The 25,845-nt window shown below is 47.4% G+C and overlaps 7 protein-coding genes across 7 annotated transcripts; 2 read left to right on the forward strand and 5 right to left on the reverse strand.

Annotated features, from left to right (window-relative positions):
* Positions 1-4,142: 4,142 nt before the first annotated feature.
* On the reverse strand, positions 4,143-4,730 carry P170DRAFT_422065 (uncharacterized protein; the record flags this gene model as incomplete). Its single annotated transcript, XM_024847411.1, has 3 exons — positions 4,143-4,211; positions 4,269-4,331; positions 4,386-4,730. 3 exons carry the CDS (start codon positions 4,728-4,730, stop codon positions 4,143-4,145), a joined length of 477 nt encoding a protein of 158 aa, XP_024710828.1.
* Positions 4,731-8,537: 3,807 nt separating this feature from the next.
* On the reverse strand, positions 8,538-10,462 carry P170DRAFT_452871 (uncharacterized protein; the record flags this gene model as incomplete). The annotated part of the gene is made up of 5 exons (XM_024851309.1): positions 10,324-10,462; positions 9,969-10,265; positions 9,548-9,902; positions 9,281-9,490; positions 8,538-9,190 (listed from the first exon to the last, which is right to left on the reverse strand). The coding sequence occupies exons 2-5, from the start codon at positions 9,975-9,977 to the stop codon at positions 8,538-8,540; spliced, it is 1,227 nt and encodes a 408-aa protein (XP_024710829.1). The 5' UTR covers positions 9,978-10,265; positions 10,324-10,462.
* A 368-nt stretch (positions 10,463-10,830) lies between these two features.
* P170DRAFT_443287 (uncharacterized protein) lies at positions 10,831-12,379 on the reverse strand (the record flags this gene model as incomplete). Its single annotated transcript, XM_024850528.1, has 4 exons — positions 10,831-11,214; positions 11,251-11,403; positions 11,443-11,659; positions 11,730-12,379. 4 exons carry the CDS (start codon positions 12,377-12,379, stop codon positions 10,831-10,833), a joined length of 1,404 nt encoding a protein of 467 aa, XP_024710830.1.
* An 829-nt stretch (positions 12,380-13,208) lies between these two features.
* P170DRAFT_506108 (aldolase) lies at positions 13,209-14,584 on the reverse strand (the record flags this gene model as incomplete). The annotated part of the gene is made up of 5 exons (XM_024854362.1): positions 13,209-13,610; positions 13,671-13,824; positions 13,899-14,208; positions 14,289-14,473; positions 14,533-14,584. 5 exons carry the CDS (start codon positions 14,582-14,584, stop codon positions 13,385-13,387), a joined length of 927 nt encoding a protein of 308 aa, XP_024710831.1. The 3' UTR covers positions 13,209-13,384.
* Positions 14,585-18,818: 4,234 nt separating this feature from the next.
* P170DRAFT_422069 (SDR family oxidoreductase) lies at positions 18,819-19,744 on the reverse strand (the record flags this gene model as incomplete). Its single annotated transcript, XM_024847412.1, has 2 exons — positions 18,819-19,389; positions 19,452-19,744. 2 exons carry the CDS (start codon positions 19,742-19,744, stop codon positions 18,819-18,821), a joined length of 864 nt encoding a protein of 287 aa, XP_024710832.1.
* Positions 19,745-20,809: 1,065 nt separating this feature from the next.
* P170DRAFT_399698 (F-box protein) lies at positions 20,810-22,411 on the forward strand (the record flags this gene model as incomplete). Its single annotated transcript, XM_024846291.1, has 3 exons — positions 20,810-21,073; positions 21,113-21,511; positions 21,569-22,411. The coding sequence occupies 3 exons, from the start codon at positions 20,810-20,812 to the stop codon at positions 22,259-22,261; spliced, it is 1,356 nt and encodes a 451-aa protein (XP_024710833.1). The 3' UTR covers positions 22,262-22,411.
* A 912-nt stretch (positions 22,412-23,323) lies between these two features.
* On the forward strand, positions 23,324-25,291 carry P170DRAFT_443291 (cytochrome P450; the record flags this gene model as incomplete). Its single annotated transcript, XM_024850529.1, has 7 exons — positions 23,324-23,484; positions 23,594-23,713; positions 23,760-23,951; positions 24,017-24,168; positions 24,235-24,479; positions 24,557-24,828; positions 24,898-25,291. The coding sequence occupies 7 exons, from the start codon at positions 23,324-23,326 to the stop codon at positions 25,289-25,291; spliced, it is 1,536 nt and encodes a 511-aa protein (XP_024710834.1).
* Between the last annotated feature and the right edge of the window lie 554 nt (positions 25,292-25,845).

Raw genomic sequence — 25,845 nt, forward strand, 5'->3', positions numbered from 1 at the left:
ATGACCAAAAGGCCAAAAAGCTGAATTCTACGATGCATGCTCTCTCTACAGAGAATATTATTTTGAAACTACGCTGCCAAGGTCTTGAAGAGGCGCTTATTCAAGAGAAGAAGAAGCGTCAGCGAGGAAAGCCTCTTTTATTCGAATTACAAGCTCCTGAGAATGGCTACGCAGTGTTTTACTCTCCTAAGAAGATCCAGCAAGCTCGTGATCTTCAAACAGACAAAGATAAAGCTATGCAGCTCGCTAAAGCTTCAAAAGAAGAGGAAAGGCTTCTTAAGCAGCGGGAGAAAGAGGAGAAAAGGCTTTTAATCGAAGAAAATAAGCGAATCCGTGCTTTAAATCGAGAATTACGGCTCCGTGAGGCAGAGGCAAAAAAGCAGAGAAAGCAGGATGATCAGCTCGCTAAACAAGCGGATATACAGCTTCAAAATGACTTCAGTTCGGCTCAGCGAGGCAAAAACAGGCCCCCTAGCACTTCGAAAGCGAAAAAATCGATTGATATCGCTCCTGTAGGCGTTGAGGTTGTTGATCAGGCACCTCCAACGCTTAATCGCAGAGGTAGGCAAATCCGCCTCCCACAGCGCTTTCGCGATTAAAAAAAAGGCCTGTACAGCTTCATTTCTATGTGTATTTTACTCCTCAAAAAATTCTATCTAATTTGAATTACATGTGGTTGTATGGCTTCAATTCCTATTTGGCCGCTGAGGCGGAAAACGCTCGTCAGGTGGGGCCGGTCGTCAGGTGATAAGGTGCGGTAGTACACACCGCTCTCAAGGTACTGTACAAGCTCATCGCGCTGGTCAGACAATGATGGCTGGGAACCTGCTGGCATACAGCTCACTCCAAGTTCCGAGAGCGCAATAGCAGATTCATCTGCCTTTGATCGTGACTGGATGCTCGATAAATCGTTTTTGTAGGGCTCCAGATAATCTTCGAGGCTCTTGCGATAGCGTGTTAGCCAGTCTTGATCCGGATCTTCCCATTCTTTGGTTGAAAAGAACTTCAGCTTATTCTGGGGTGCGATGATAGTACCAATGGCGTAGAGATCATGGGGATATCATCAGTCATAGCATAATAATGTGAAAGCTTGGACTTCGCTGCTTCAAGGGCCTTTAGTACCAGCTGTTTCCACGGAACTCTCTTTCGCCGAAGAGCATCCATTGACTTTTCAAGATGATCAAACAGCTTATTATAGATACTAAAGACTAGGTGGATGCTGACATCTCTCGTCTGAGATAGAAGGGTAGTGAACCTGAAAAAGGGCTGGGTGATGCAGAGAAGGTACTCGATTTGCCGCCATTCTTCGTGACAGAGCGTGAAGTGAGGGAGAGCATACTGCGACTCTGAGCAGAACGCATTATATGTTGACTGCAGTCGTTTTGCCCGCTGAAGCATCAAAAATGTTGAGTTCCAGCGAGTTTTAACATCCTGGATTGGCATCAGCTTTGGCTCTTTGGTTTGGAGGCTGCAGAATGTTTCCCTGCGCTGAGGGCTTGCGTTAATAAAGATAGCTAATTTTCGAATCTCATAAAGAAGTTAGCAAACGGATATTCCTATAGGAAACCATTTTTTACCTTATTCAGGGTATCAGCAATGGCTGTGTTTTGGTGTTGAAGATCAAGGAAAGCGCTGCATGTATCGGACCAGTCTATCTGTATGGTCTCGTTCTTTGGATTTGCTTTCATCAGCCCTAGCAGGTCGTTCAGGCTAAGCTGAATAATATGCGCAATGCATGGAATTCGAATAATAGCAGCGTTATCAAGCCCCAGTGACTGGACTGATTCCTGGATGCTTGACATCAAGGTGTTGTTGTTCGATGCATTGTCCGTGGTGATTGCCAGGACCCGGTGAGCGATCTGGTGTTGTTGGAGTACCTCAAAGAGAAGTGAGGCCAGATTCACGCCAGAGTGGGCCCCATGGAGCGGCATAAACCCAAGCAGGATCTCATGATATTCCCATTCCTGGTCAAGAAAGTAGCCCGTCACGGCTATAAACGCCTGTTGGAACGGTGAGGTCCAACAGTCTAATGCAATTGATAGCTTTGCCCTTGGAGGTAGTTTCTGAAGTAATGTTTGTTGCTGCTCCTCAACAAAGTCTCGTAGTCGCCGTCGAACCGTCTTCGACGAAGGAAAGTGGGGTGGTGATGGGGCAAGTCGAGCAAAATTAATAATGTCGTGAAATTCAGGACGCTCAATAAGCTGGAAAGGAAGTTGTGATATAGTGAAGAAATTTAAGCAACTTGTGCTCCCATACTTCTTGGGTGAAGACGACCTCAGACTTCTTAGAGGCTTTGTGTGCCTATTAATGTAAAAGGGGGTGAGTTTCCGCACATTATTCGAGAGGATCATCCCACATACCGCACGCTGCATTGAGGCTAGAATGTTGGTCTTCTTGCCTGGGGACTTTCGACAACCTGGCCCATTTATATGCTTGTTCATTGAGGATGTTCCAGTGTGGCCAGATGCAGGATGATCAAGGACGGCGCAACAGTGGGTACACATGACCCCCGGCTTCCCTGTCTTCCCGTGGGCGACTTGTTCGAATTGCTCCCAGCACTTTGCATGGTGCCTGCCATCCCAGTGGATACACTTCTTCTTGCCAAAGTCCGTCTCAAGCCACCAGGCAACAAACGCGTCCTTAGACATCTCCGAATACAGAACATATGCTTTAGTCCGGTCGGGACCCACACGCTCTAGGATTTCGGGGATTAGTAGTAAGGGTCCAGAATGAGTGAAATTAGGATCAGATGAAGAGAAGGTCGTTTGTTGATTACAGGAAGGATCGGGCGTATATAATCCTTATACGTCTTGAGAGAAGTTAAAGGGAGGATACTCTATTTGATCCCCATCAGGGACCGAAAAGGGATAAGTATCGGAAGCCTGGCCTTGACTCGCCATGGCAAGACAGCGATGGCTACACCTGAGAAGAGATTGGGGCTTACAGAAGAATTTTGCGAGATCTGGGACAGAAGTCAGCAGTTAAAGAGGGGGGCATTCATGAAATGTTGATAGATCACAAGTGCACCCACATGTGTAGTTGTAATTGGTCCATGTATGCGGGTAACCCTCAAACAGAACCTCGACACCCTCGATTATTGAGGTTCACCCTCAGGGTCACCCGTTTCAGTTAGATGCCTGTGGTCATCAAGCGCCCTCATTCACAATGATATCAAGGGCCGTACCGAGATTTTAAGAATCAATGGTTTAAAACAAGTATACTAGGCGTAAGAGAAGCAAATCCTAGCCTGATTTATTCAATATTCAGCAAGATGTGAGGATATTTTGTAAGCGCAAACTACATGAACAAAGCTTCACCTTCGATTATATATTTCCACCTTATATTTCTTCAGCCATACACCAAATCTATACTTGGGTCTCTCCCAGGCCACCATGACCAGACTAAAATCCTGCAAAACTACACAAATGAATAATTCCACAACGAAGATAATAGAATACCATATGATTTCATTAGATTTTGCCGATGGTGTCGTGGAAAATGTTGGATACGTAGGACAGGACTAAAACATCTGTAAATAACAGTATTTTGGAGGATGAGTCAACGATGGTTATGCATCCTATTAGGGTGAATTATGCACAAAATTAGTCTTGGCGGGTGAGCAAGGGTCCATTGAGGGTGAACCTCAGAGGTTCCATTGATGATGGAAGGCCTTGAGGGTCGGGTGGAGGTTCTGGCCTACGGAACCTCAGGCGGGTGGAGGTTCCAACCTGCTCACCCGTTTTGAGGTTCTGCCGAGGTCTAACCGCACCTACCCGATCAACGTATTGCGTTTAGCCGCCTGTGGGCTTGTTTTATACAGTGGAGCTAGATGTCTCGTGTAAGAACCCGCTGGGTGAAAGTACGTGTATTGATGTGTGAACTTGGGAAATTTTGGCAAATTGAAACAGACCGGTTGGAAGAGTAGGCCCAATGACTCAACGCTATAAGGCCATTGAATGCATTTTATTGGATCATAGCCCTATAAATGCGTTACCTGGTTTATGATAAAATCGCACACAATTATCCACCAGTGAAGCGATAAACGTATAGATACAAATAAAACGCAAACATGTCCGCTAATACATATATCAAATATGCAGGTAGTAGTGGAATGTCGCCTAAGATGCAATATGGGAGGGCGTCTAGGGATGACTAGTCTCTAAACCCAATGCCACCGACAACGTGTCGCTTAAGTGGTCAATGCCCAGGGCCTATGATTAATAAGTCTCTCAAGTATCACCAACAGGGCTCCAATCTAGTATACAGACCTGAAGAGTTTCCCTGAGCTCATGATATGACTCAATCGGTCGCAGATGATCAATTTCGGCGCACTATTGATCGATGAGAATCCAAAGAGTGTTCAGGAAAATTAGCCAAAAAAATACCTTCACCATGAACTCAACATCACCGTCTGTCCAAGAGAGAAACTGGATAATAAGATCCTTATCGAGGTCGGATCGTAAGAAGAACTGGCATACAGCAGTGCTGTTCCATTCACCCAGATCAGGATTCCAGAGATCCTTGTGATTATCGCGATATCTTTGGAGCCGGTTCCAAACAGCACCTGATGTGCGCCTGTAATTTGTTGGTCCAGACGAGTCACTGAGGAACCCCCTTATAGAGGCACTCTTTCTAGTCAATAATGTAGCGATGGTATCGGGACGAACTCCCCACATGCTGAGCACAATCGCAACAACGGTCTCTTCCTCAGACCACTGGACAGGACACATGTTGTCTTTTTTTCCAGCCTCACTGGATCACCGCTCTACGCTCTTCTCTTGAATGCCTTAAATACATCTACGGGAAGCAGAAACTGCAGCAATTACGAAGCTGCGTGAAGGGGTAAGGTGGTGCACTGCAGTCTTTAGTACTGGTGAATAAAGGCCGGTCCCCGTAACACGGCACTTCTTATTAATAACTTGTCATAGGACCTTTACAATCTGCGCAATTTCTTCGCCCTTACCGCCGTCCTAAGTGGTTTGTCACTGGCTGGTCAGCGGCCAGACCCTATCAACCACCTCTTTGACTTTGTCAATAGTGAAGGAAATTATAGGCGCTATAGGACCACTGTCCATGAGAAACCATCTCTCCCTTTCCTCTATCCGTTGATTATCGATTACACCCGAGGCAACCAGAAGGCTCTCCAGGATATATTCGGCTTTCTCCATTACCATCACTTTCTCAAGGAGACGAAAGAACGTATATCCCACCACCGTCTTGAGTGACGCTGTGTATGAACCCGTACACGGCCTTTTGGAAGCTCATACCAGAATGCCTCACGTGATACCAACTACCCATTCGGATATCTACCGCAAATGGAAGATGTGGTCCGTAGATCAGCCCGGAACCAGTATTCCTGCTTTTGTGTGTGACGAGTCCAATACCAGGAAGGCAACCTCTTCAGTGCAGGCGTGTTGTATGTGTATATTTTACCATTATTTACTTTTCTTGGCGGGGTTTGTGCCAAGAGTCGAAATCCAATGCGCGATTTTGCGAGATCTAATCGCACGTCTCATGCATAGCTTTCCCGAAGCCTACCTTGCAGGCCTAGCTTCCTTACAGTAACGTTCTTATGAATATGAACGCCTGCCTTTTTGCGCGCAAGAAAAAAAAAAAAAAGAAGCAACACTAATTCGACTGGATTCACTAACGCCGACCCTTAACCCCCAACCTAACCCGACAGTAAACAACATTCGTTTCCAGGCCACCTAATCACGGATTCTTAGGACCGCATGTCAGGCCCAGCACTCCAGTTCTAGCAATGGCAAAACTGGCCAACGGTACGGGCGGTACATGACCTGGGTTCGTGGTTGGAAAGGCCAAACAGGGTACGGGAAGACTGACTAACCAAGCTGGAATGGTTGGGTAGACTGCTGTTTTGTCGAGCCTGTAGGTTCTTGCCGTTAAACGGACCATTCACCACCTCACTGCCTAAATCGGCGACCGGCTGAGATCCACCGAAATCCTAGGCCAAGGAACGAGAAAAGTCGCGAATATCACCAGAAAATGAAACCATTAAGTATCAATGCTTCTTTTATCTTTTCTATAAGTTCTTCGAAAGAGACTTGCTAACATGGGAGGCACACATTTGGGTTCTTCCCTCCTACCCAGACGCGCAAGCCCGCAGGTCTTCACATTAACATATGCAAGACAAATTATATGCATCAAATGCAGGAATGTATGAGTTGTCCACCCTGGTCACGATCCCAACAACGGTTCAACCTGATCCGAGCTCGCGTACAGTCGCCCACTTGCGGTACAACTACGCGGCTAGCAAGCATAGTAAACATAGATACTGAGCAAGAAGCCGATACTCAAGGCCCGCTGAAACCGTGGAGCCTACATTTGATAAGGGCTAGCTAGTGGTTCAGGATGACTGGATGATCGATACGGCATCTAAAATCCCACCTGCACTTTTTCCTCAGTTGGCCGTTTTGCTCAGTCCTTGAGATTCTGGAGGACGTATCGGACCAGTATTCGGATAAATTCAGGTCGCGAGTGGAAGGGCGCTGTTGCCCAGTTGCTCCATTAACCCGTCTTCATGGTATAAACCTTCCTGTAACTTGTGTCATGTCATGCAAATGACGTATAGTTATAATAGGTACAGTCCTAGATGATCGAATATAGTCATTGCATCTCAAGTTTACATGCATTGGATACACGGTTAACTCGTGAGTGACAGTCTTTCTCTGATATCCTTCACCATCCTCGGGCTCTTTGACTCTATTGCATAGTCTAACGCACTCTTACCACTACTACTTTCAAGGCTGAGATCAATTTCTTCCCTGTTCAACAAGGTCGTAAATAATTCATTGTTTTCAAATTGGATAGTGACCATTAGTGGTGTTCGACTAGAATCATCTTGGCGATTTACGTCAATCAGGTCGCATTTCAGGAGCTCGGCTGCAATCGTGGTTTGCTTGAATGGGATCGTCCACACAAGTGCACTCATAGCAGCCAAACAACAATTAACGTCGATGTTAGGGGTATGTAGCAGCCGAAAGGCGCTTTCCTCACGTGTCCCGAAAACCGCCACGATTAATGGATGCATGCGATGGTATGTTTGGATGTTCACAATCAAGCGCTTGTCCCGCAGTAGCATCTCTAGTAGCTCCAGTGATTTTCCGCCTGCAGCAAGTGCTAAAGGTGAGAACTTCTCACCCAGATTCGGGTCTAAGCGTGCGTCATCAGGAAGCATCTTTACAATATCCTTGTTCCCGTAATCGACTACGAAATAAAAGGTGTTTGGTCTTCAATGTCGCTCAAATTAATATCTATATCGTCGCGTCGTAAGAGCATGCTAAGCTGGCGAAGGTCGTGACAGGGTTTTGCGTCAAGTCATCGGCAAAATCATAGGAAATTAAATAGACCGAGCAACATCTACAGTATTTGAGTGTTTTGGATTCATCTTGTATTGAACCAAAACTGCTGAGGTGTCATATTTGTAGTATAAGGGAGACGACACGGTCAATAGGTAAATGTGAGCGCGAACGTGGGCGATGAGATGCCCGGCCTACATTTTTTAATTGACATTCTGCTTAATAGCCACTTGCTCAGGTATCATCCTTCCCAGTGTCATGCCATTTACGCTGGAAGTGAGTAATAATGATGTGTTTGTTCATCTTGCTCTGGGTTGTTGGTCACCTTCGAATTACCACCAAGGCCGCGACAAAGCCCGACGATGACCCATGGCATCCCATACATCCTCCCACCCGGCATTTACTCGGCGAAGGGTCATCTTGTACCATGTACAATAGGAGCTATTGTTGCTTTATTGTGCATAAATGCTCTCTTTGTTTATCTCCCCCTTAAGATGTAACCACAGAGTAGCGTTCCGCAAAGTTCATGCGTCCAACCACATCCATTCTGCTCTCCCTATCCGCAGTCAAGGAGCGGCAAAGATCTTCAAGAGATTGATGGAATAGTTCCTTCTAGCGGGTGCGTGGGCGTGATTTGGTTCCGTTTTGTACCCGGTTACCGACCACAAGTAGACATATCGGATATTGTCGCACTCAAAAACCCACACCGCAGTTGTATCCATTGTGAGCCTGCAAACCTTTATTGCTGCATTTTGGAGGCCCAGAATTTCAAATTTTCCGGTAGAAACCCAGAGCTGAAGCAATATGGGTAATTTAGTACAAGCAGCCAATTCACTGGAAATCTCAGCGTGATACATCCAATCAAGCAACTCAGAGAAGATATCCCGATCATTAGCTGGCAAGTAAACTGAGCTTTGTAGAATAAGTTTTACGCTTTCGTCTTTTTATGGGAAATTGGGACGGAGATAACAGGGCCGACTCACGACCGTCTATGTTCACTTTCCTGAAATGCGATGCCAATGAGCCAGAAATCCCCTGTATGCTGTCGATCAATAAGGACGACCAGTCTTTTATCTACATCTAGTCTGTGATCTACGCAGCACTAGGGCGTGTGCTGGATCTAGAATGACTTATTCGACAATCTCTAGTTATCTTTGATGTCCGGCGGATATTTCGGGCGGGAAGGCCATTGTTGGTGGTTGACATACTAGGAGATAACTATGAGCTTTCTTTATCCTCAAAGGGCCACGCTTTTTCCCATAATACTCGTTCCTCAGGGTTTCTTGATTCGCGATCTAAAAACCTCTTCTTGGCACGATCCAGGCGCCTCACAACTTCATCATAGTCTCCCGGCGAAACGGCTCCGTTCCACCCGCTGTAGACTCCAATTTCCTCAAGCACCTTTGCTTTCCTCTCCACGTCCCGTTGCCATTTCGTATACTCCTCGGTTTGTCTCTCTATGTCACGGGGACTATATTGTATCGGACAGCCGACGATTGGGTTTCCATCACCATCTTCCTCAACTAGCTTTTTCCACGCATCTGGTTCTGTGGCAGCAGCGAGAAGCTGTTGCACGTGCGGTTCTCCGTCATCAAAGATTGACCCGATCAGGCCTAAGATCTCGGCTTGTAGCGTCTCTCGATATTGGAATGCGCGGGTCAAATCGTGAGCTTCTTTGTAAACCTGGGTCTCGTACAAAAGCCAGAGTGTCTGGGCCAGAAACAACTCTTTTGCACCTTTTTTATCTTGAGAATTCATGTTCTGAATATCTTCAGGGAGCTCTGGTTGCACAAATCGTTCCGGTTTTGGTCTGTCATAGTCGATCAGAGATGGGTGGTGGGTGACAAGAAACATGGGATAAACGGGGATAGCTTGTCAGTCAATAATACTAGTGATTTTGGTGGGATCATTCTTGTCGACGAAGATGTTATCGGTATGGAGATCATTGTGCCAGATAATACCAGCATTGAGTGAATCCTCGTGTGGTAAGACATGTTGATAGACTTTGAGAAAGTCCTGTAGAACGGCTAGTTTTGCCTCCTTCGTTGGATGGTAGCCGCCAGGCCCATTGAAAATACACTGTTGACAGTCTCGAGGGAATGTTGAGAATTGTTTCAAATAGGCCAGCTCTCGTTGAGCCAGCGCATTAATCGTCTCTTTTATGTTCGCCCCTGCCACCACAGTCAATGATTCCTGTCAGTATTTTATATCAAACGGAGATAGCTTACACGGGCCTCGATAGATATCAATCTCTTCTCTTTTATCGTCAAACCAGGCTCTTCCAGTTGTCGGTTCAATTGCAAAGGTGTCGTCAATCTTGATACTTTCCGTCTCGGAGATGTCAACGCGGCGGTATAGAGCGCCGTAACAATGAAACTTCACCCGGGATAAAGTGCAGGTGATAGATCTGATTTCTTTGGCTATAGATAGTTTGTCGCGGGATTTAAGATCGTCCCATATCCGACCAAGCTCAATACCTTCGGCTTTTTCCATAATCACATACTCAGAGCCCAACTTGCTGCTCCCAGCGCGGGAACAATAAGCGAGAACCTTTGGCACGGGAAGCTTGAGATTTTCCCTCGTCTATCAGCTGGTTAGAAACTGCCAAATGGTAGCATTTCTCTAGGTTGGGGGCATGATGGTTCTCACGTATTGCATGATTGCTACTTCTGAGGCAGTTGTATAATGACTCGGCCCCGCGTTGCAGATTCGGAATTTTGACGATCAGTTCTCGTCTATCCTTCATAGAGACAAGGAAGGTCTTGTTGAAGTTGCCTTCCGGTAATTTGGAGAATCGACTGCAGACTGCATCGCCACCAGCAGCTTCCACGGCGACCTCAACCAAACCATCCAGGTTGAATGAAATGTATCTGCTCTGTAGCTGCTGGGACTCATTCCAGAGCCACCTCTGAGTTGAGTATCTAAATAGGTCTTCCGGCTCACAATCTAGACTTTCGTTAGCTGGCCATCTTTACGGCTCGTCATAGCAATTAGCAGGTCATACCGAAGTTTCTTGCATTTAGAGTTTGGTTTCTAGGCGTAGAGGTAGAAATTGGTCGGCGTGTAAGCCTAGTCAAACGCTGGGAAGGACTTAAAAGACGGGGAAAGAAAGCTTTGCCAGATCTGATTGCCATGCTTGTCGGCTTTTTGCTGCGGCGCAGAAGTGTTGTTCAGGAATGAGCAGTCCGACGTGAACTGTTTCACGGCAACCGACGAACCACGTGATAACTTGGCGTAGATAACAATAAATTCCGCGAGGGTGGCCAGCGTGTTACCCAGATTGGGCATGAAAAATGTTAGGAACTATGTTCTCGATGGGGTTGACGATATCCTCTGGGCTAGAGTGGACAATGAATGGTCTGATGATTATATAGGCTAACATTTCTTCTCGATGTGCCTCATCGTTTGTCAAGATTTCAAAGCAATGACAGTATATTTATTATTGCCTAAAATACTTGCCAATCCACCAATGCAAATACGCAGCATCTCGTCGCGAGATTCTCATCCAATATCAATAACCCGGGTCTTCGGAGCAGAGATGTTTTGGGCTTTTGAAACCGCCCATATTAGCGGCGTTAATGAAAATCTGTGTTGTCTGTTGATCCCCTCCACAGATAGCACCACACCATACGGGACGCATATCATGCCCATAAGGTTGCAGGATATACTCCTTCGACTCAAAGTCCGAGTTCACTGCGCCTCCAACATCGCACACAGGAATAGTAAACACACCCTCACACGAAGCGCCCTTCTTCCCAAGACTGGCCCACGCGTTCGAAACCGCATCCGATGCTCGTTCCGTTGCCTTATCGGCATTATAGTCGTACCCGGCGGCATTGTACGCATCGAGCGATGAATTGATGATATCCTCAATGCTGATACCGCTATACGGACCCTGTCTTAGTTAATCCGCACCGGGCGGAGACGCCACCCACCCCCATTGATGCGCGGTAGTCGAAACCACGTCGTTCTCCTGCCAGTAGTATAGATACCAGGCCCTGTCATCACGACAGACAACGGCCTCTTGAGGTCCTGATCCAATACCTTGATCATCACCGCAGGCTCCGTCTCCCATGATGAAGATCTTTTAAGTCCTGTAAAGCTGATTGATTGCCGTTCCGACCATCATGGCTGTCATGGAGTCGGTCACGACATTCTTGTCCACCCCTGAGTAATCCAAGAAAACCCCCCCGGAAAGGTAGGATCGGATATCGGCTTCGTTGTGCTCTTTTCCGGCCATGAGGTCGTTGTTGGCTGTGGTGAAGGATTTGAGGGAGTCGACGACAACGGTGCCCAGGATACTGCCGAGATCGGCTGATTTCTCGAAGGTGTCGTCCTTACTGTATCACGTACAAATTAGTCCTCACTATATACATAGGAGATACTCAAATAATAGGAATGACAACTTACTGATCCCCAAGCACCAGATTACCCGCCGCAATACCGCCACTGAGCAGCGCAGACCCTGCACCAGCAACCGCACCACCGACCGCAGGACCCAGGCCCGCAAACGTCGCCCCAATATCAACAATAGTCGTCACTGCATTCAGAGCTTCCTTAAGCGCCGTCACGCTCTTCGCATCCTTGTCCTTATAGAAGGTCAATGCCCACTCATCCTTCGACAGCGCGGCCCCCAGCGCCGTGGTCGTGAACGCTTCCCCAAGACCAGTGAAATAAGTATGTAGCCGATTGACGGACTCGAGAACATAATACGCCGGGCGAATGTCATCACCCTTATCATTCAGAACGCGGTTGTCGCATAGGTTGAGGTCGCAGTCGGTATTGGAACCACTGTCACTGCAGGACCAGTCCGGGTTTCCCATGGCCCATTGTCCGAATGCTCCGGCGAACCCGGCCGTGTTGCTGGATACTTGGTCGGTGTGGCCGTCCCACCAGCTGTTCAGCCAGTCGGTAGTGTTATAGGTGTCCCAGTCGCCTTGGTTCTGGTTGTAGAATTCTTGGACTGGGCCGCAACGCTTGTAAAGATGGGGTTGGTGGGATGGGATGGCTTGCACTGCAGCAAACAGCGCGAACGCCGTGAAGTCGACAGGGTAGAGCATAATTTCGGGACTCAGAAAGTTGATCTCAATTAGCCCAGAACAAGATTCAGCTGGAATGGAAACGTTGAATGACTGTTCCTGAATCCTAAGCTCGAGCAAATTGGCTCCTTATATACAGGTCAGTGTCGGAGTATTCGAACCCCCGACTTTACTTGCCCGATCGGGAAACTGGTATATTTTCCCAGAGTTTCATATTCCGTTTATTTTACGCTGCTGATCTATGGCTCCAGAAACAGATTTCATTGGCTCCTCTTAGTTTGGCAGGATCCGAGTGTCGATCATCATCGCCAATTCGCGCTAAATTCCCGTATTAGTTTACAGGGACTCTACTAAAGAGGAATTGACCTCATGACGTGGTTTCCAAATATGATCGATTTAAACTTAGTATTGGGGCCGAGAGTCCTGAAGGATCCCTGTCAGTCAATTCATCAATCGTATGGGGATGCGATCGATTCCGGTTTAGGGTCCAACGGCAGGGCGCAGGATCTCGATTGATGTTACTTATGTATATCATGTCCTTATTAGGCAATTCGTACATGTGGTTAAAAAAGTTTCGCTTTCAGGGAGCATGGATTTCCGTTCAAAAGAAATGTGCGTCCGTGGGGATTGTCGCTTGTAATTGAAACAAAGCAGATTCTGATTGTCAGTTGGCCTCAAATGTAGATAACGGCCCAAAGCAACCACAGTATCGAGATAGTTGACTAACGAGCAATCACTATTCAGTATCTGCGCTTCATCTGGAAGCAACCTCTATAATCTATTTCCTTCAGTCTCTACCTAAAACAACTCACAGGTGCAAATGATTTTGTGCACATGATAAGAAAGGATTTAGACCTCCAATAGAGCCTTCTCGATCAAGGCCTTACTCTCGGTTTCCACCTTCGTAAATAATTGGAGAGCATCCGCCAAGCGTGAGGTGGCGATAAGGTCAGCCTTAATAGCATCTTCTACGGCCGCACCGTTGTTGGCCAGATAGTCGACGTCTGTGCTAGCGATCTTGCCGTCTCACGACGCGACAAGCGGATCAATGCTAGCCAGATGTTGAAGACGCTTGGGAGTGGCTACCGTGTTCTGGTGACCGGGGTACTGAGGCTTTGGGACGCCACCCTCATCAGGTTGCCAGGTGCCATTGTAGGGTAGCTTGAGAAGCTCTTCCAGGACTTCCTTCGAGATGGTGGCGGAGTCGACCCCAATTTCGCCCTGCGCGAGAGCTTCCTTGGCGTTGATGAAGCTGTAGACAGATGTTAGCTGGGTCGAAACCATCCCGGGAGCCCACACAGGAAATGCATACTTAGCATTCTTGATGAGAGGTTGCTTCTTGCCGGTTTCCTTATGCAGGCGACGGTATGTCTCCAACATCTGAACAAGACGGGCCGAGAAAGGATGCTGCGAGGCAGGATCTTCCACGTTGGGCCAGAGGCTGAGATCAAGATTCGCGCGGATCTCTGGAAAGGAATAGAAAGTAGAATATTAGTTGACCCGCGCAGACAAGAGAATTTCGAGGAAACTAGCCTCATACCATTGAAATAAGGGCTGATAAACAAGCATCCAGCCTGACTGGCCGCAATGGCCTGGGCGAGCGAGAAACAAGCCGTTCTCAGTGTTTGAATACCTTCCGCTTGCAAGAATGGGCAAACGCTCAACGCGGGACCCGTGCTGGGGATCTTGATGCAGAAGCGGTCCTTGAAGATGCCCACCGACTTGAACTCCTGGGCATATAGCCGGGCGTGTTCAAGGACCTTCTCACCATTGTATGCCTCGGAGGGGGAGACCTGCAGCAACACGCGACCGGAAATGTAATCGATGGATTTCTTGCACAGCAGGACGGCCTGAATCGAGGAGAGAGATCGTGTAAGTGAGAAATGAAAGAGAACCCTTGACAAGTCTGTTATATTGGGGGTCTTCTTACAACGCGAGTGTAGATGGCCAACCAGCCACGACCCTTGTATTCGCGAGCAACCTCCGCAATCAACTCCTTGTTTATAGGGTTCCCTAGTTGCGCGTGGACATGGATCTGGTTGCTGGTCATGTCATGGGGAGTAATAGGAAGGCTTTGAATGAAGACGGGATCCATCCAGTCAACATCGACATTAACTGGGAAGAAAGAGATGAGCTGTCACATCACTATTGTTCTCGGAACAGGTCTGATATACCTTGGTCCTCCAGGCGTTCAAGCCAGCTGGGAGTGGTAGCAGTGCCTATCATCGTGTGTGCGGGCTAGGAGTGAGCCGGAATTGGGAAAGGGAATCTGGAGCGATGGAAGAAATAGATTTGTTATGAACAGGTGAAAAGATCTCGTCGGAGCTGCAACTTATATGTGTCCAGCTCCCAATGCCCCGCCAGTCCCTAACACAGCTGAGAGGACCGTGGGGTACTGTGGGGGAAAATACTGAGTAGACCGGGCCGTGTGAGCGATCAGCGGCATCCGTCATCAACTTCCATCGGCCCATCTTCGTCGCCTTCAGACACCGCTCATGAAAGCACTAGTAGAGCAATTGATGAACATTGTGGCAAAGCTTTCTGTGCCCAATGGCAACAAAGACAGCACATCCATGTTGTGTTGTGAAGCTGGCGATCCCCGCGGGACTCCAACCTACGGAAGGCCGCTTTCGGCTGACCACAAAGGGTAATCCACCCGACCTTCGGCTCGGCTCGGGATAGTTACCGCTCATAGAATCCCTATTCGGCAGACCATCCGCAGTGCTCATCTACAGGAAGACAGTACGTAGTTTACAGCTGTTTGTGTCAAGTTAATTGGATCTTGATCCATCTATTTCTCGGATAACTATTGAACCAGACTTCTAATTCAGTAACTGAGCGAGAATGAACATAAAAGCCCTAGCCCCCATACGGACCAGAGGCCCTGGGGCAAACAGAGTACTCCCAGGGCATGGATGTATTGCTCAAGCATTCAACGTATCTAGGGAACATTCCAACAAGGCCACATACAACCCACCCCTTGTGTCGCGAATGGCCAATTGACTCACTTGGAATTAGCGAACGCCTGAGTCTTGTTCCACCAGATGGCGATTCTCCTTCAGACAGCTGGATCTACGTAGCGGAATATCGCCCTGAAAAGCTTCTTGGACTGTTGAAACATCTCTGGAAATATTAAGGGTCAGGACTGCGCCAGAATGCTTATCTCATTATGGAAATTCAAATCACGAATGCAACACCAATTCAGAGATTGAACGAGACTGACACAAAATCCCTCGCCCCCTCAGAGGTCTGGTGGAGAAGCATTTGATATCGAATCTTCTTTCTTATTTAACGACCGTTAACCTTGGATACTTGTTTATAAGCACCTGGAGCACTCCAGGCGGTGTGGTGGGGGACTGAGACTCACCATTCCGAGATCTCCTCCTCCCCTTACCCTTTGTTTACATCACCCCAAATCAGCCCATCTCCAGTCCATCATCTCATCCAACTTACGTCGAATTCATCAAGTTACTTGCAGCCGCATATGAACCCTACACGTCACATTCTCAATCCGATAATGGAAGTCGAATCTCGAAGCCATTTCGACGACATACCAATGACCGGTATCGCAGCCAGAAGCTCCGCTGTGCTCGAAAGCATTTCAATTGTATTACCAGCGCTCCTATGCCTATAGGTCGACCGCGCTTCTTAAATCCCAAAGCTCGTTACCGTAGAAAGTCTAGTAGGTCGTTCGATAAGTTATTATTCAATAACACCGGGACTGACTCCTTAATCCTATCATCCTGTACCACAATCTACCGATTGCCCGATCTCGAGGTGACTAAAATGGATACAATTAATAAACTAGACTTCGACCACGGGGATATAGACTTTGATTTTGGCTTTCTAAATATAAATATCTTCAATACATCTGTTTTCCCCGATCTGGTCCTGGGCTCGTAGCCCAAAGCAGTCGGCCCGACCGACTCTATAGCCGTCAACCCTTAGGAATAGAATATCGAGCGCGTGTGGAAGCTTCATAGCACACTCCTGGAGCAGGTATATCCGGTCGAAAGTTACTTTACAGATCAAAATAACCCCTTTATAAATAGCTTCTTATATAACACGCACCCTCTCGGCTCGAGCTTATCGGACCTCGTGAACATCCAAAGTAACTATTTAATACATCAGATTATGCGCTATTTATAGATCTTTCTTAAAATTATCTAATCTTTCGTCTTTTTATATCTCGAGTTAGTTTGCAGCAATCTATATCCAGATCATACTACCAACGACTGGTCCGGGGATTCGGACGACGAGAATATCACCGATTAGGTATAGAAATAATCGCTCCGCTTCAACCTCAACCCAGGACACCTCATCCTTGTCCACACCACCGACCCCAGGCCATCTTTCAACCGCATTCCCTCCCAGCTTAAACACAGAATAGAATGGAGATTGCTCCCAAGAAACTTCGGAGAATAGCAGCAGCAATACCTATCCCGGTAAGAAACTTTAAAGACCTCAACCGGCCCTCCCACCAGCCTACCAGATCCAGTTCCCCATCTGTCTAACTATTACTATCTACCACGTACTTCTTATTCGCCTGCACCGCAGCGTCCTTACTAATCTATATATCTTTATCCTATTCTTAGTCGCGCGATATATCCCCACAAATAATCTGACCGGCCTACTTATTATTCTGAACAATTTCTCGAGCTCCACGCTTATTTCTAATATATACTTAGACTGGTCGACGTTAAAGCTAGATAAAGTACTCTAAATCACAACAATCCTGCAGTTAAGCTGTGATCTGCTCGAATACATCGACCGCGGCGTGGAGATTCTATTGACTGGCACAGGAAATATTCCGTCGGCTCCGGGACGTATATGTCCGTTCTAGAGATTCTGGCGCAGCAGGAGGCCCGCAGTGGGCGCGGGCCTGCCATGCCGGTGGGGGTGAGTTCCAACGGGGGCCGTGCAGCTCGGTTGGCCCCGTCGCGAATGCTCGTTAAGAAAATCCGCAGGTGTATTAACGATACTTGTCTGTAAGACGATGAGAAAGAAGAGATAGAAGGATTGCAGGACTTCCTACATAGGTGCCGAAACCCCACGTATACTGTCATTAATTAATAGTAGATTTATAGTTATATAATAATACTTAGTTATAGATTATATATTAATAGAAAAGTATATATAATAAACTATTTATCTATAGTTTATAACTATTTTAAATTTTTAACAATAAATTAACAGTAAACTAATGGTTATATAACAGTTATTTACTGGTTTAATCCAATAAAACTAAATTAAAAACTAAAAATAGTAAAATAACGCCCACTATAACTATACACGGTTAGTAGTTATTTACTGTTTTAAATTACAAATATACTTATTACTAATATTAAATAAATATATAATTTATATATATTTTACTTAATATTCTTATTATATACTATATTAAACTGTTTAGATATAAATTTTGTATAATTAAATAGTTATAATTTGGTTCTTCTACAGTTTAATAACTAACTAACCGTTCTTATTAGTTATTTCTAGTTATATAACCTAATATAATCCGCTAAACCAGACATAACGGCTAGGTAACTAATTATAACCGTACGGAACTAGAATTATCCGGTTTCCAACCCCACGAAACCACCGGGACCCCCCTACTATGTATGTTACCTTTTCAAAGCATGCAACTTGTTTGTCCCTGAACACTCAGAAATCTCGTGGTCGGTATGCCGTTTGTTTTTGATTGGGCTTTCATAGACATGGTGATTCCCCGTGAACTTGGTGCTGCGGTTCGATAGTTTAGCAATCCTTTGGAGAACGGGATATTTCGCTATTGGGCATGGTACGGGTTGCATGTTTGACGATTTCCCATCACGGTTCATCGCGTATCACACAATATTCGTGCCAGAAAGGAAACCCATGATTAGTGATAGCACCCGATCTACGATGCTGCCTCGCCCGAGATACACGCGGTGACATATGCCGCTCCGGCTTTGTGTTGTCCGATGAGTGAGACCGAAACTGGATACCGGTGCCTGAGGCAGCATTCAGGGACACTTTGCACGACCGCGACTTTCGGACTCGGAATTTACAAGTACGCAAAATGCCTCCGAGCAGCTCGTAAAGAGTGCAAAAATGGATTTTTTGCAGCTTATGATTTGTTCTAAATTATCTACATTGCAATAGATCTAAGTAATTTATCATTGCACACTTCGACTTGCGACCCCTGAGCAACACGATGGAAACCAGAACTAATCGCCCCGAGTCGGTTGATACACCGCCGTCGGTGGCTAGCGAGGCAAAAATAGTTAGTACTCCGGGAATGGCCATATGATGTTCACCATTACATCGTTAAAGCTAGACATATAGTACCTAATTTTATCACAATTCTCACCGCCGTCCCTGCAATTTGATACCGTCATTGTCGTAACCGTTTCTGGTCCTCCCTTGTCTATGCTATCATATATACATTGTTCTGCTCTTATCTGCCTACCCGCATCCCTCATTGATCGATATTCGTGCCCATGGCCACCTCTCTCGAAGTCTCCAAGTCCGCCGAAACACTCTTCAACTTCACTTCAATCCTCGACACGCAATCCGGCCCCAGAGGCAATCTCAAAACCTTCCCCTTTAATTCCCCCGCAACACCTTCGCCCGTCACAGCTCCAAAGATCCTCGCGACTGCTTTTTCAGCATCGCCTGGCTGCTTCCCCTGTGCGCTCTCGAACTTCCCAAGCATATCATCCACAGGGCCTCCACGGTAGGGCTTCGATAACGATTTATTGGTCTTCTGCACTGCCGAGAGGAAGTTCGTGCGGAACGCGCCCGGCTCGACGATCAGCACGGAGATGTTGAAGGGTGCGACTTCTTGAGCTAGGGATTCGGATAGCGCCTCGAGCGCGAATTTGCTGGATGCGTATAGACCGCACGATGGGAGGGCATTTAGTCCTGCGATACTGGTGATGTTGACAATTGTTCCGCTGCCCTGGGCGCGTAGGGACGGTAGGAACGAGCGGATGAGTCGTAGGGGTCCGAGGAAGTTGGTGTTGAGTTGCGCGAGGGCTTCGTCGTCGCTGTATCAGATTCACTGTATCAGCTTCGGTTGCAATGTGTCGGTGTCGATAACATAACATACCTAATATCTTCAATCGCGCCCAGCAGCGAATATCCAGCGTTGTTGACAAGAACATCGACTCGTCCGTAGATGTTCTCTGCTTTCTTGACCACGTCGGGGACGGTCTCGGCCTTGGTGACGTCCAGCTCGATGACCCTTCCGCCTCGCGACTCGATGCCTTGCACTGCATCAGCGGATTTGGTGGTGCTTTGTACGGTCGCGATGACGTTGTGTCCGGCAGCCAGCGCGTGGAGAGCGAGCTGGTATCCGAAGCCGGAGGAGCCACCTGTGATGAACCAGACGAGGGGGGCCATTTTGCGAGTATTTCAAGTGTATGTATATGAGGTAAGACAATATCCCGTTTCTTCAAAGAATTGGTGAGAATTGTTCAATTAATCTTCGTACTTCTCAGCTGATCCCGCTCTTTTAATACCCTTCCATCGTGACACATGGAGTTAATGGGGTCGGAGATAGCAATGGGATTAAGCTCTCCTCCGTCCCCTAGCGATTAGCGGCAATCCTGGTCGCGAGACGAGCGTTCTGGCCAATTGCCCCGAGTAGAGGGCACGGTTTATCCCCATGATTATTGTCGCCATGCATGCTTTCTAACTGTCCTCGGAACAACTTTCCTTCTAGCGTCAGTAACCCACTTATTCCCAATCACATTTACTATGTTAGCATAAAGTCTGTTTGAATCCTACCTATCGTTGGACAGATTGCAATAGTGAAAAAAGTGGTCGAAGTATATTGTTATATTTTGAACCATCAATAAAAGTATGGGGAATGTTTTTGGTCCCGTTCAGCTGTGCACAAATATAGTTTCCATGGAAGTGTAACAAGCTCAAGATCTTATCTGTAGTAACCATGCAGACACGCTGGATATTAACAGATCTCAAAATCTTACTTGTAAGTGAGGCCTGAGCTGCGTTAATAGTCGTGCGTGTGTTCATATAGTTCATGGTTGACAGTTGATGTAAACAAGAGAAGTGAATCCGGCGATGACTCTAACCTGAGGCATCAGCCACGGGAAATCGGACGGGACCGGAATAACCCTGCTGCCGACACACTGATGCCTTAGGATGCTGAAGCCGAAGATGCCGTAGCCTTGCACTAAGCCTATTTAGTAGTTCTGTTCTGTTGAATGAGGAACCTGAATTGGGCCAAGAAACGGGCCCAGTTCCAAATGGATCCTCTAGCGCTCGCCCCGATTCCTAGTCGAGTATCGGCTAAGGTGGTCGAGTCAGTCGGCAATAGCAGCTGGTGCGACTGGGGTCTGTTGCCTTCCCAAGGTCCGTTCGCGATGGCCCAGAAGGAGAATATAAATTCATGGACTTGATCATGCTGGTTCTGCGGCTCAACTCAGGCCAGAATCATGCAGGATGGCAGCTCTTTTGTCTCTTCCGAACGAAATCCTACATAGGATCGCGTATTATGCCGACCGCGAGGAATTGCTCCAATTGCGGCTGGCCTGTCGGTCACTGAGCAATGTTAGCAGGAAGTGGCTGTTCCGGTATGCCCGCGTGGTGCCGACAGAGGAGAGCTGTGAGAAGTTCGAGACGATCTTGAATGATCCGTTACTTGCATCCTGCGTGACCAAGGTGTACCTAGATACGGCTAATTGGGACCATGTGAGTTTTGGCCCGGTTTAGAGAATTTTGTGACCAGGTGTTGACATAGACAAGGATATTGATATCGAGGAGTACGATGACGACAAAGGCGAAGAGCTATTTCTACCACGAAGATATGGCAAACTGTTCAACCGGCTCAAGGAATTCCCTAGACTCCAAGGGGCCGTGTTGCGTTTTGCCCACGAGTGCTATGGACTAATATCACTCGACTCGCTCTGGTACGACTGTCAACAAGAGCCTCCCTTCCGTGAGAGTGTCCTGGGGTCGTTCATGGAATCCTTGTCTTCCCTGCCTCACCCTATTCAAGAGCTTGGGATTCGCGATCTCCAGAATATCAACCAGACGGACGAAACAATCGTAGGGAATATCAAGAAGGTGCTGATAGGGCTTTCCACACTGCGACTGAATATTACGAACGAACATAGCGAAGGAAATGGAGAGAATGATCTGACGGTATGTTTGCGCACTTCCTGAGTGTTTCATCTGTGACCTGACTGACTATGTGAATAGCATGATGAACCGCACCAGTTCTTCACAGACCTGCCTTCCTTCTGGTTACAGCCGACATTAGCAAAGCTGCAATATCTGACCCTCTACTCGAGCAACTACTTCGGCTTCTACCCGAAATTCGATCCCACAGGGCTATACTTCCCACAACTGAAAACCTTGGCTCTCGGCAACCATGCGTTCGTCCACGACTCGCAACTCGACTGGATCCTCTCGCACGGCGAAACACTCACCGAGCTGTACCTGGACGACTGCCCAATCCTCTACGAAGTGGCAATCTACGAGAATGACAAAACATACCTCGACGCAGCCTCCTTCGGGCCCAAAGCAGGTCTAGGGGAAAAGCATTACGCAGCATATGACAAGCGCTGGCATGACTATTTCAACGCGTTCAATGATAAACTACCACTTCTGAGACATTTCAGAGCTGGGCACTGTCCGCATTGGTGGGATGAAGAGACGACTCCTTTCGAACAGGAGCAACATATCAAGGTGAGCTTGCCGAAGGATAGATATATGATGTTTTGCGATGGGTTTGGACCGAGTCCGTACATGGAGGAGATGATTTATCGTAATGGTGAAGGGTCGCGTCCTGATTGCTATGTGGAGGATCAGAAGGCGTTGGAGGAGCTGTGTGCGAAATTGGGACAGAGGGCAGAGTGTGATCCAGATGAAGATATATATGGGCATTTGTAAAGTTATGAATCATGAGAGCGCCAGGAGTTCAGTGAAAGGTGTGACATAGTACTGTTGAAGGGGCGTAATAATTGGCGTTTGTGTGGGGACAGACGGTCTCTCCTAATTTTGGACCACGGACACTACTAGTTCTCGAGCACTGAGGCGAAGTCTTATACATGTGACTGAAACGTCTTATGGCACTCCTATTATAGCCGAGTCATATCCTTACAGCGTAATGCTTTGTTATTTCTTCGTGCACAAATTATTGCATCCCAGCCCACATACGGACATCATCGGATACCAAAGAGGCTAGGGCGATATGCACTGTCATACCATCAGCATGCTTATTTCAAGCAGCCTGGACGAATCCTACAAACATCAACCAGTAGGTCTACGGTCAAGTCATGCCCCCAATGATCGCCAAGAAAAGCAAGCTTCAATGCTCCCGCATTCCTCCCAACAAGACCGTCCCCGAGGAATGTAGTGCTCAGAGCCAAAGGATGCGCTACTGCATCGATGACAGGATACAAATTCCGGCATGCGGAGAATGACATTGTCCAAGCCATGGCATGGTCCTGTGGCCAATCACGCCGTTTGCTTGTGACAGATCTCGTATAGACCTTGTCCATTGAGGATCTGCGCTCCCCACTCCTGTGCCATACGAGTAATGGTTCGATGCAACATCGCAAGCAAATGAGAGAGCTCTTGTTGCATTATCTGGTTGGTATCCCACTGGTTATAGGGCTTGAACACTTACTGAATGGATGTCGTCGTATTAATAATGAGATGATATTTTCGTTGTTAAACTTCTGCCTACCCAGCTCTAGACCAACCATGTGGTCTGTATTGCTAGGAGATGTGATAAATCTGCTCTGTTCCGTGCACTGACTGCACACGTTCAGCTTACGCAAGGGCGTATATCTGGGTTGACGTTCCTCGCCGTTCCCGCCATGAAGTCATCGCCGTCTTAGTAGAAATCCTTAGACATGGCATATTTATTCCACAGACCCCGCTCGTTGTAACTCTGCTTCGCTGACCTCTTCAATTCCAGTGTCTTGTCACTACTTTTTTTTTCCCACCATGTCTGTGATAGTGTACTCTGCGCTGGGGGTCTTGTGCCTATTCCTCCTCAAATCTCTGTTCGGACGAAAAGGCTCGAGTGCTTCTCTTCCGCCCGGGCCTCCCGAGCAACTCATTGTCGGCAATCTCCGTGACCTCCCACCATCCGGATCCCATGAATGGTTACATTGATGGAAATACAAGGATCTCTATGGTATAGCAGCTTTCCATTCGCCGGGGGTCGACGCGTACAATACTAATGTACTCACCCGTACCGATAGGAGGGATCAGTTCGCTGAATATCTTCGGCCAAACATTAATCATCATCAACGATGCCAACGCGGCGATCACGCTCTTCGAAAAGCGCTCCGCAATCCATTCTGCTAGACCGGAATTTCCTATGGCGGAGCTGTAAGTCACTTTTGCGCTCTTTGATCTATCAGTCTAACATGCCCAGATCCGGCTGGGGTCAAGCGGTGAGTTTGCTGCAGTGTACGCCTCTGTTCCGAACGCATCGCAAGGCCCTGCACCGAGAACTCGGTACCACGGCTGCTGTTGCGCGATTCAACGATATTCTGGATATTGAGGTTCGACGGTTTCTTCTGCGGATGATCCAGACGCCGGATCAGTTGATGGAGTATATTCGGAAGTTAGTTCTGCTGGATTGTGCTCTTTGAAACGATGGGTTAAGCTGATTCTATCTTTACCGAACAGACAAACCGGCGCATCAATTCTCAAGATCGGATACGGGTACAATGTCGAACCGAAGGGTCGCGATCCGCTCGTTGATCTCGTTGAAAAAGGCATGGCTGAATTCTGCGATGTCGTGGTTCCGCATGGATGGCTTGTTAATCTTGTTCCCGCTTGTATGTACCCGAGAGCGCCCCCCCGTGGCTCTAAAACCCGAGAAAGGTAATTGACAACGACTACAGTCAAACACTTTCCTAGTTGGCTTCCAGGCGGCGGATTCCACAAGACGGCCGAGGAGTACCGAAACAGCGTTGCGCGCCTGCGCGATCTGCCGTATTACTTCGTTAAGCGACAGATGGAACAGAAGAAAGACACACCATCTTTCGTGTTGAGTAGTCTGAACAAGGAACATGTCGAGCCGGGTTCGGACGATGAGATGGTGTTGAAGTGGTCCGCTGTGTCGCTGTATGCTGGAGGCGCTGATGCTGTGAATGACATATTCCCATCTTTCTCGTAATCATCCTGGACTGTAACCGTAGATATCACTAACACCACGAATGTTAGACCGTCTCCTCAATCGCCTGCTTCTTCCTCGCAATGGCCCTGTACCCAGAAGTACAACGGCGCGCGCAAGAAGAGATCGACCGCGTGGTAGGAACGTCTCGATTGCCTGGTTTCCAAGACCGCGAGAACCTGCCGTACATCAACGCCATGGCTCAGGAGATTCTACGCTGGCATCCCATCGCGCCCGTCGGGTTCGTTCATAAGTCTAGCGAAGAGGATATATACGAGGGATATCGCATCCCAAAGGGAGCGATCATGATTCCAAATATTTGGTAAGGAGAACCCATCCATCCCACCCATCCACTGGCGACATATGCTTATTGACACCTGTCTGTCGATAGGGGCTTCATGCACGACCCATCAATCTATCACGACCCAATGACCTTCAAACCGGAGCGCTTCCTCTCCGAGAAAGGCCACACACCAGAACGCGATCCCAACATGTTCGCATTCGGCTTCGGACGAAGAATTTGTCCTGGTCGGGTCCTCGCCAACGCAGATATCTTTCTCACGATTGCGCAGGCGGTCGCGAGTTTGAATATCACGAAGCCGGTGAAAAATGGACAGGAGATTCCTGTTAAGGTGGAGTTCTTGCCGGGCGTGATTAGCCATCCGGCACCGTTTGAGGTTACTATTAAGCCGAGGAGCCGGGGGCATGAGGAGTTGATTAGGGAAGTTGAGCGAACGGCGCCGGAGGAGAAGAGTGATGCAGAGGCTTTGATAAGAGGTGTTTAATGTATAGTATGCGAGATGGAGGAGGTGGATGGGGAGGGTAGGGAAGAATGTATGTGGGGTTTTGATTTCGATATTTGCGAGCTTCGATGAAGACGAATATGTTAATGAAGTATGTCAAAGCTAAAATTACTTTTCATTAATGGTCAACAGTGCCTCATAAGTCCATGAATGCAACCACTGCTAGGTAAATAAAAGGGGCAAAATGTGACAGACGCGGTGAGTAGATGAGCAGTGATAAAGCCCTCAGGTACTTTCTAGGAAGCAATTTCATCACAGTGGCTAGAATGAAAACCTAAAGACCTGTTGATTGCCCTTGCAAAATTCTAATGTTTACTGCATTGCACGGGTTGTAAAGCATCAATGAACCCCCCTATCTATAAATTTTGTATTGAAAGCCTATTTATAAATGTTGTATTGAAAGTTTAACCTCTATCTATAGCCCAAAATGTGTTCCGCAAAAGGTTTGTAGACAGTAGTTAAGAAGAAAGGAAAAGACTGCGAATGCAAGAAGTCTAAAAGCGAGACTGACAAAGGAAAATGACACAAGCGGTCTG

The sequence above is a fragment of the Aspergillus steynii genome (assembly GCF_002849105.1).
Source record: "Aspergillus steynii IBT 23096 chromosome Unknown P170scaffold_1, whole genome shotgun sequence".
Lineage (NCBI taxonomy): Eukaryota > Fungi > Ascomycota > Eurotiomycetes > Eurotiales > Aspergillaceae > Aspergillus > Aspergillus steynii.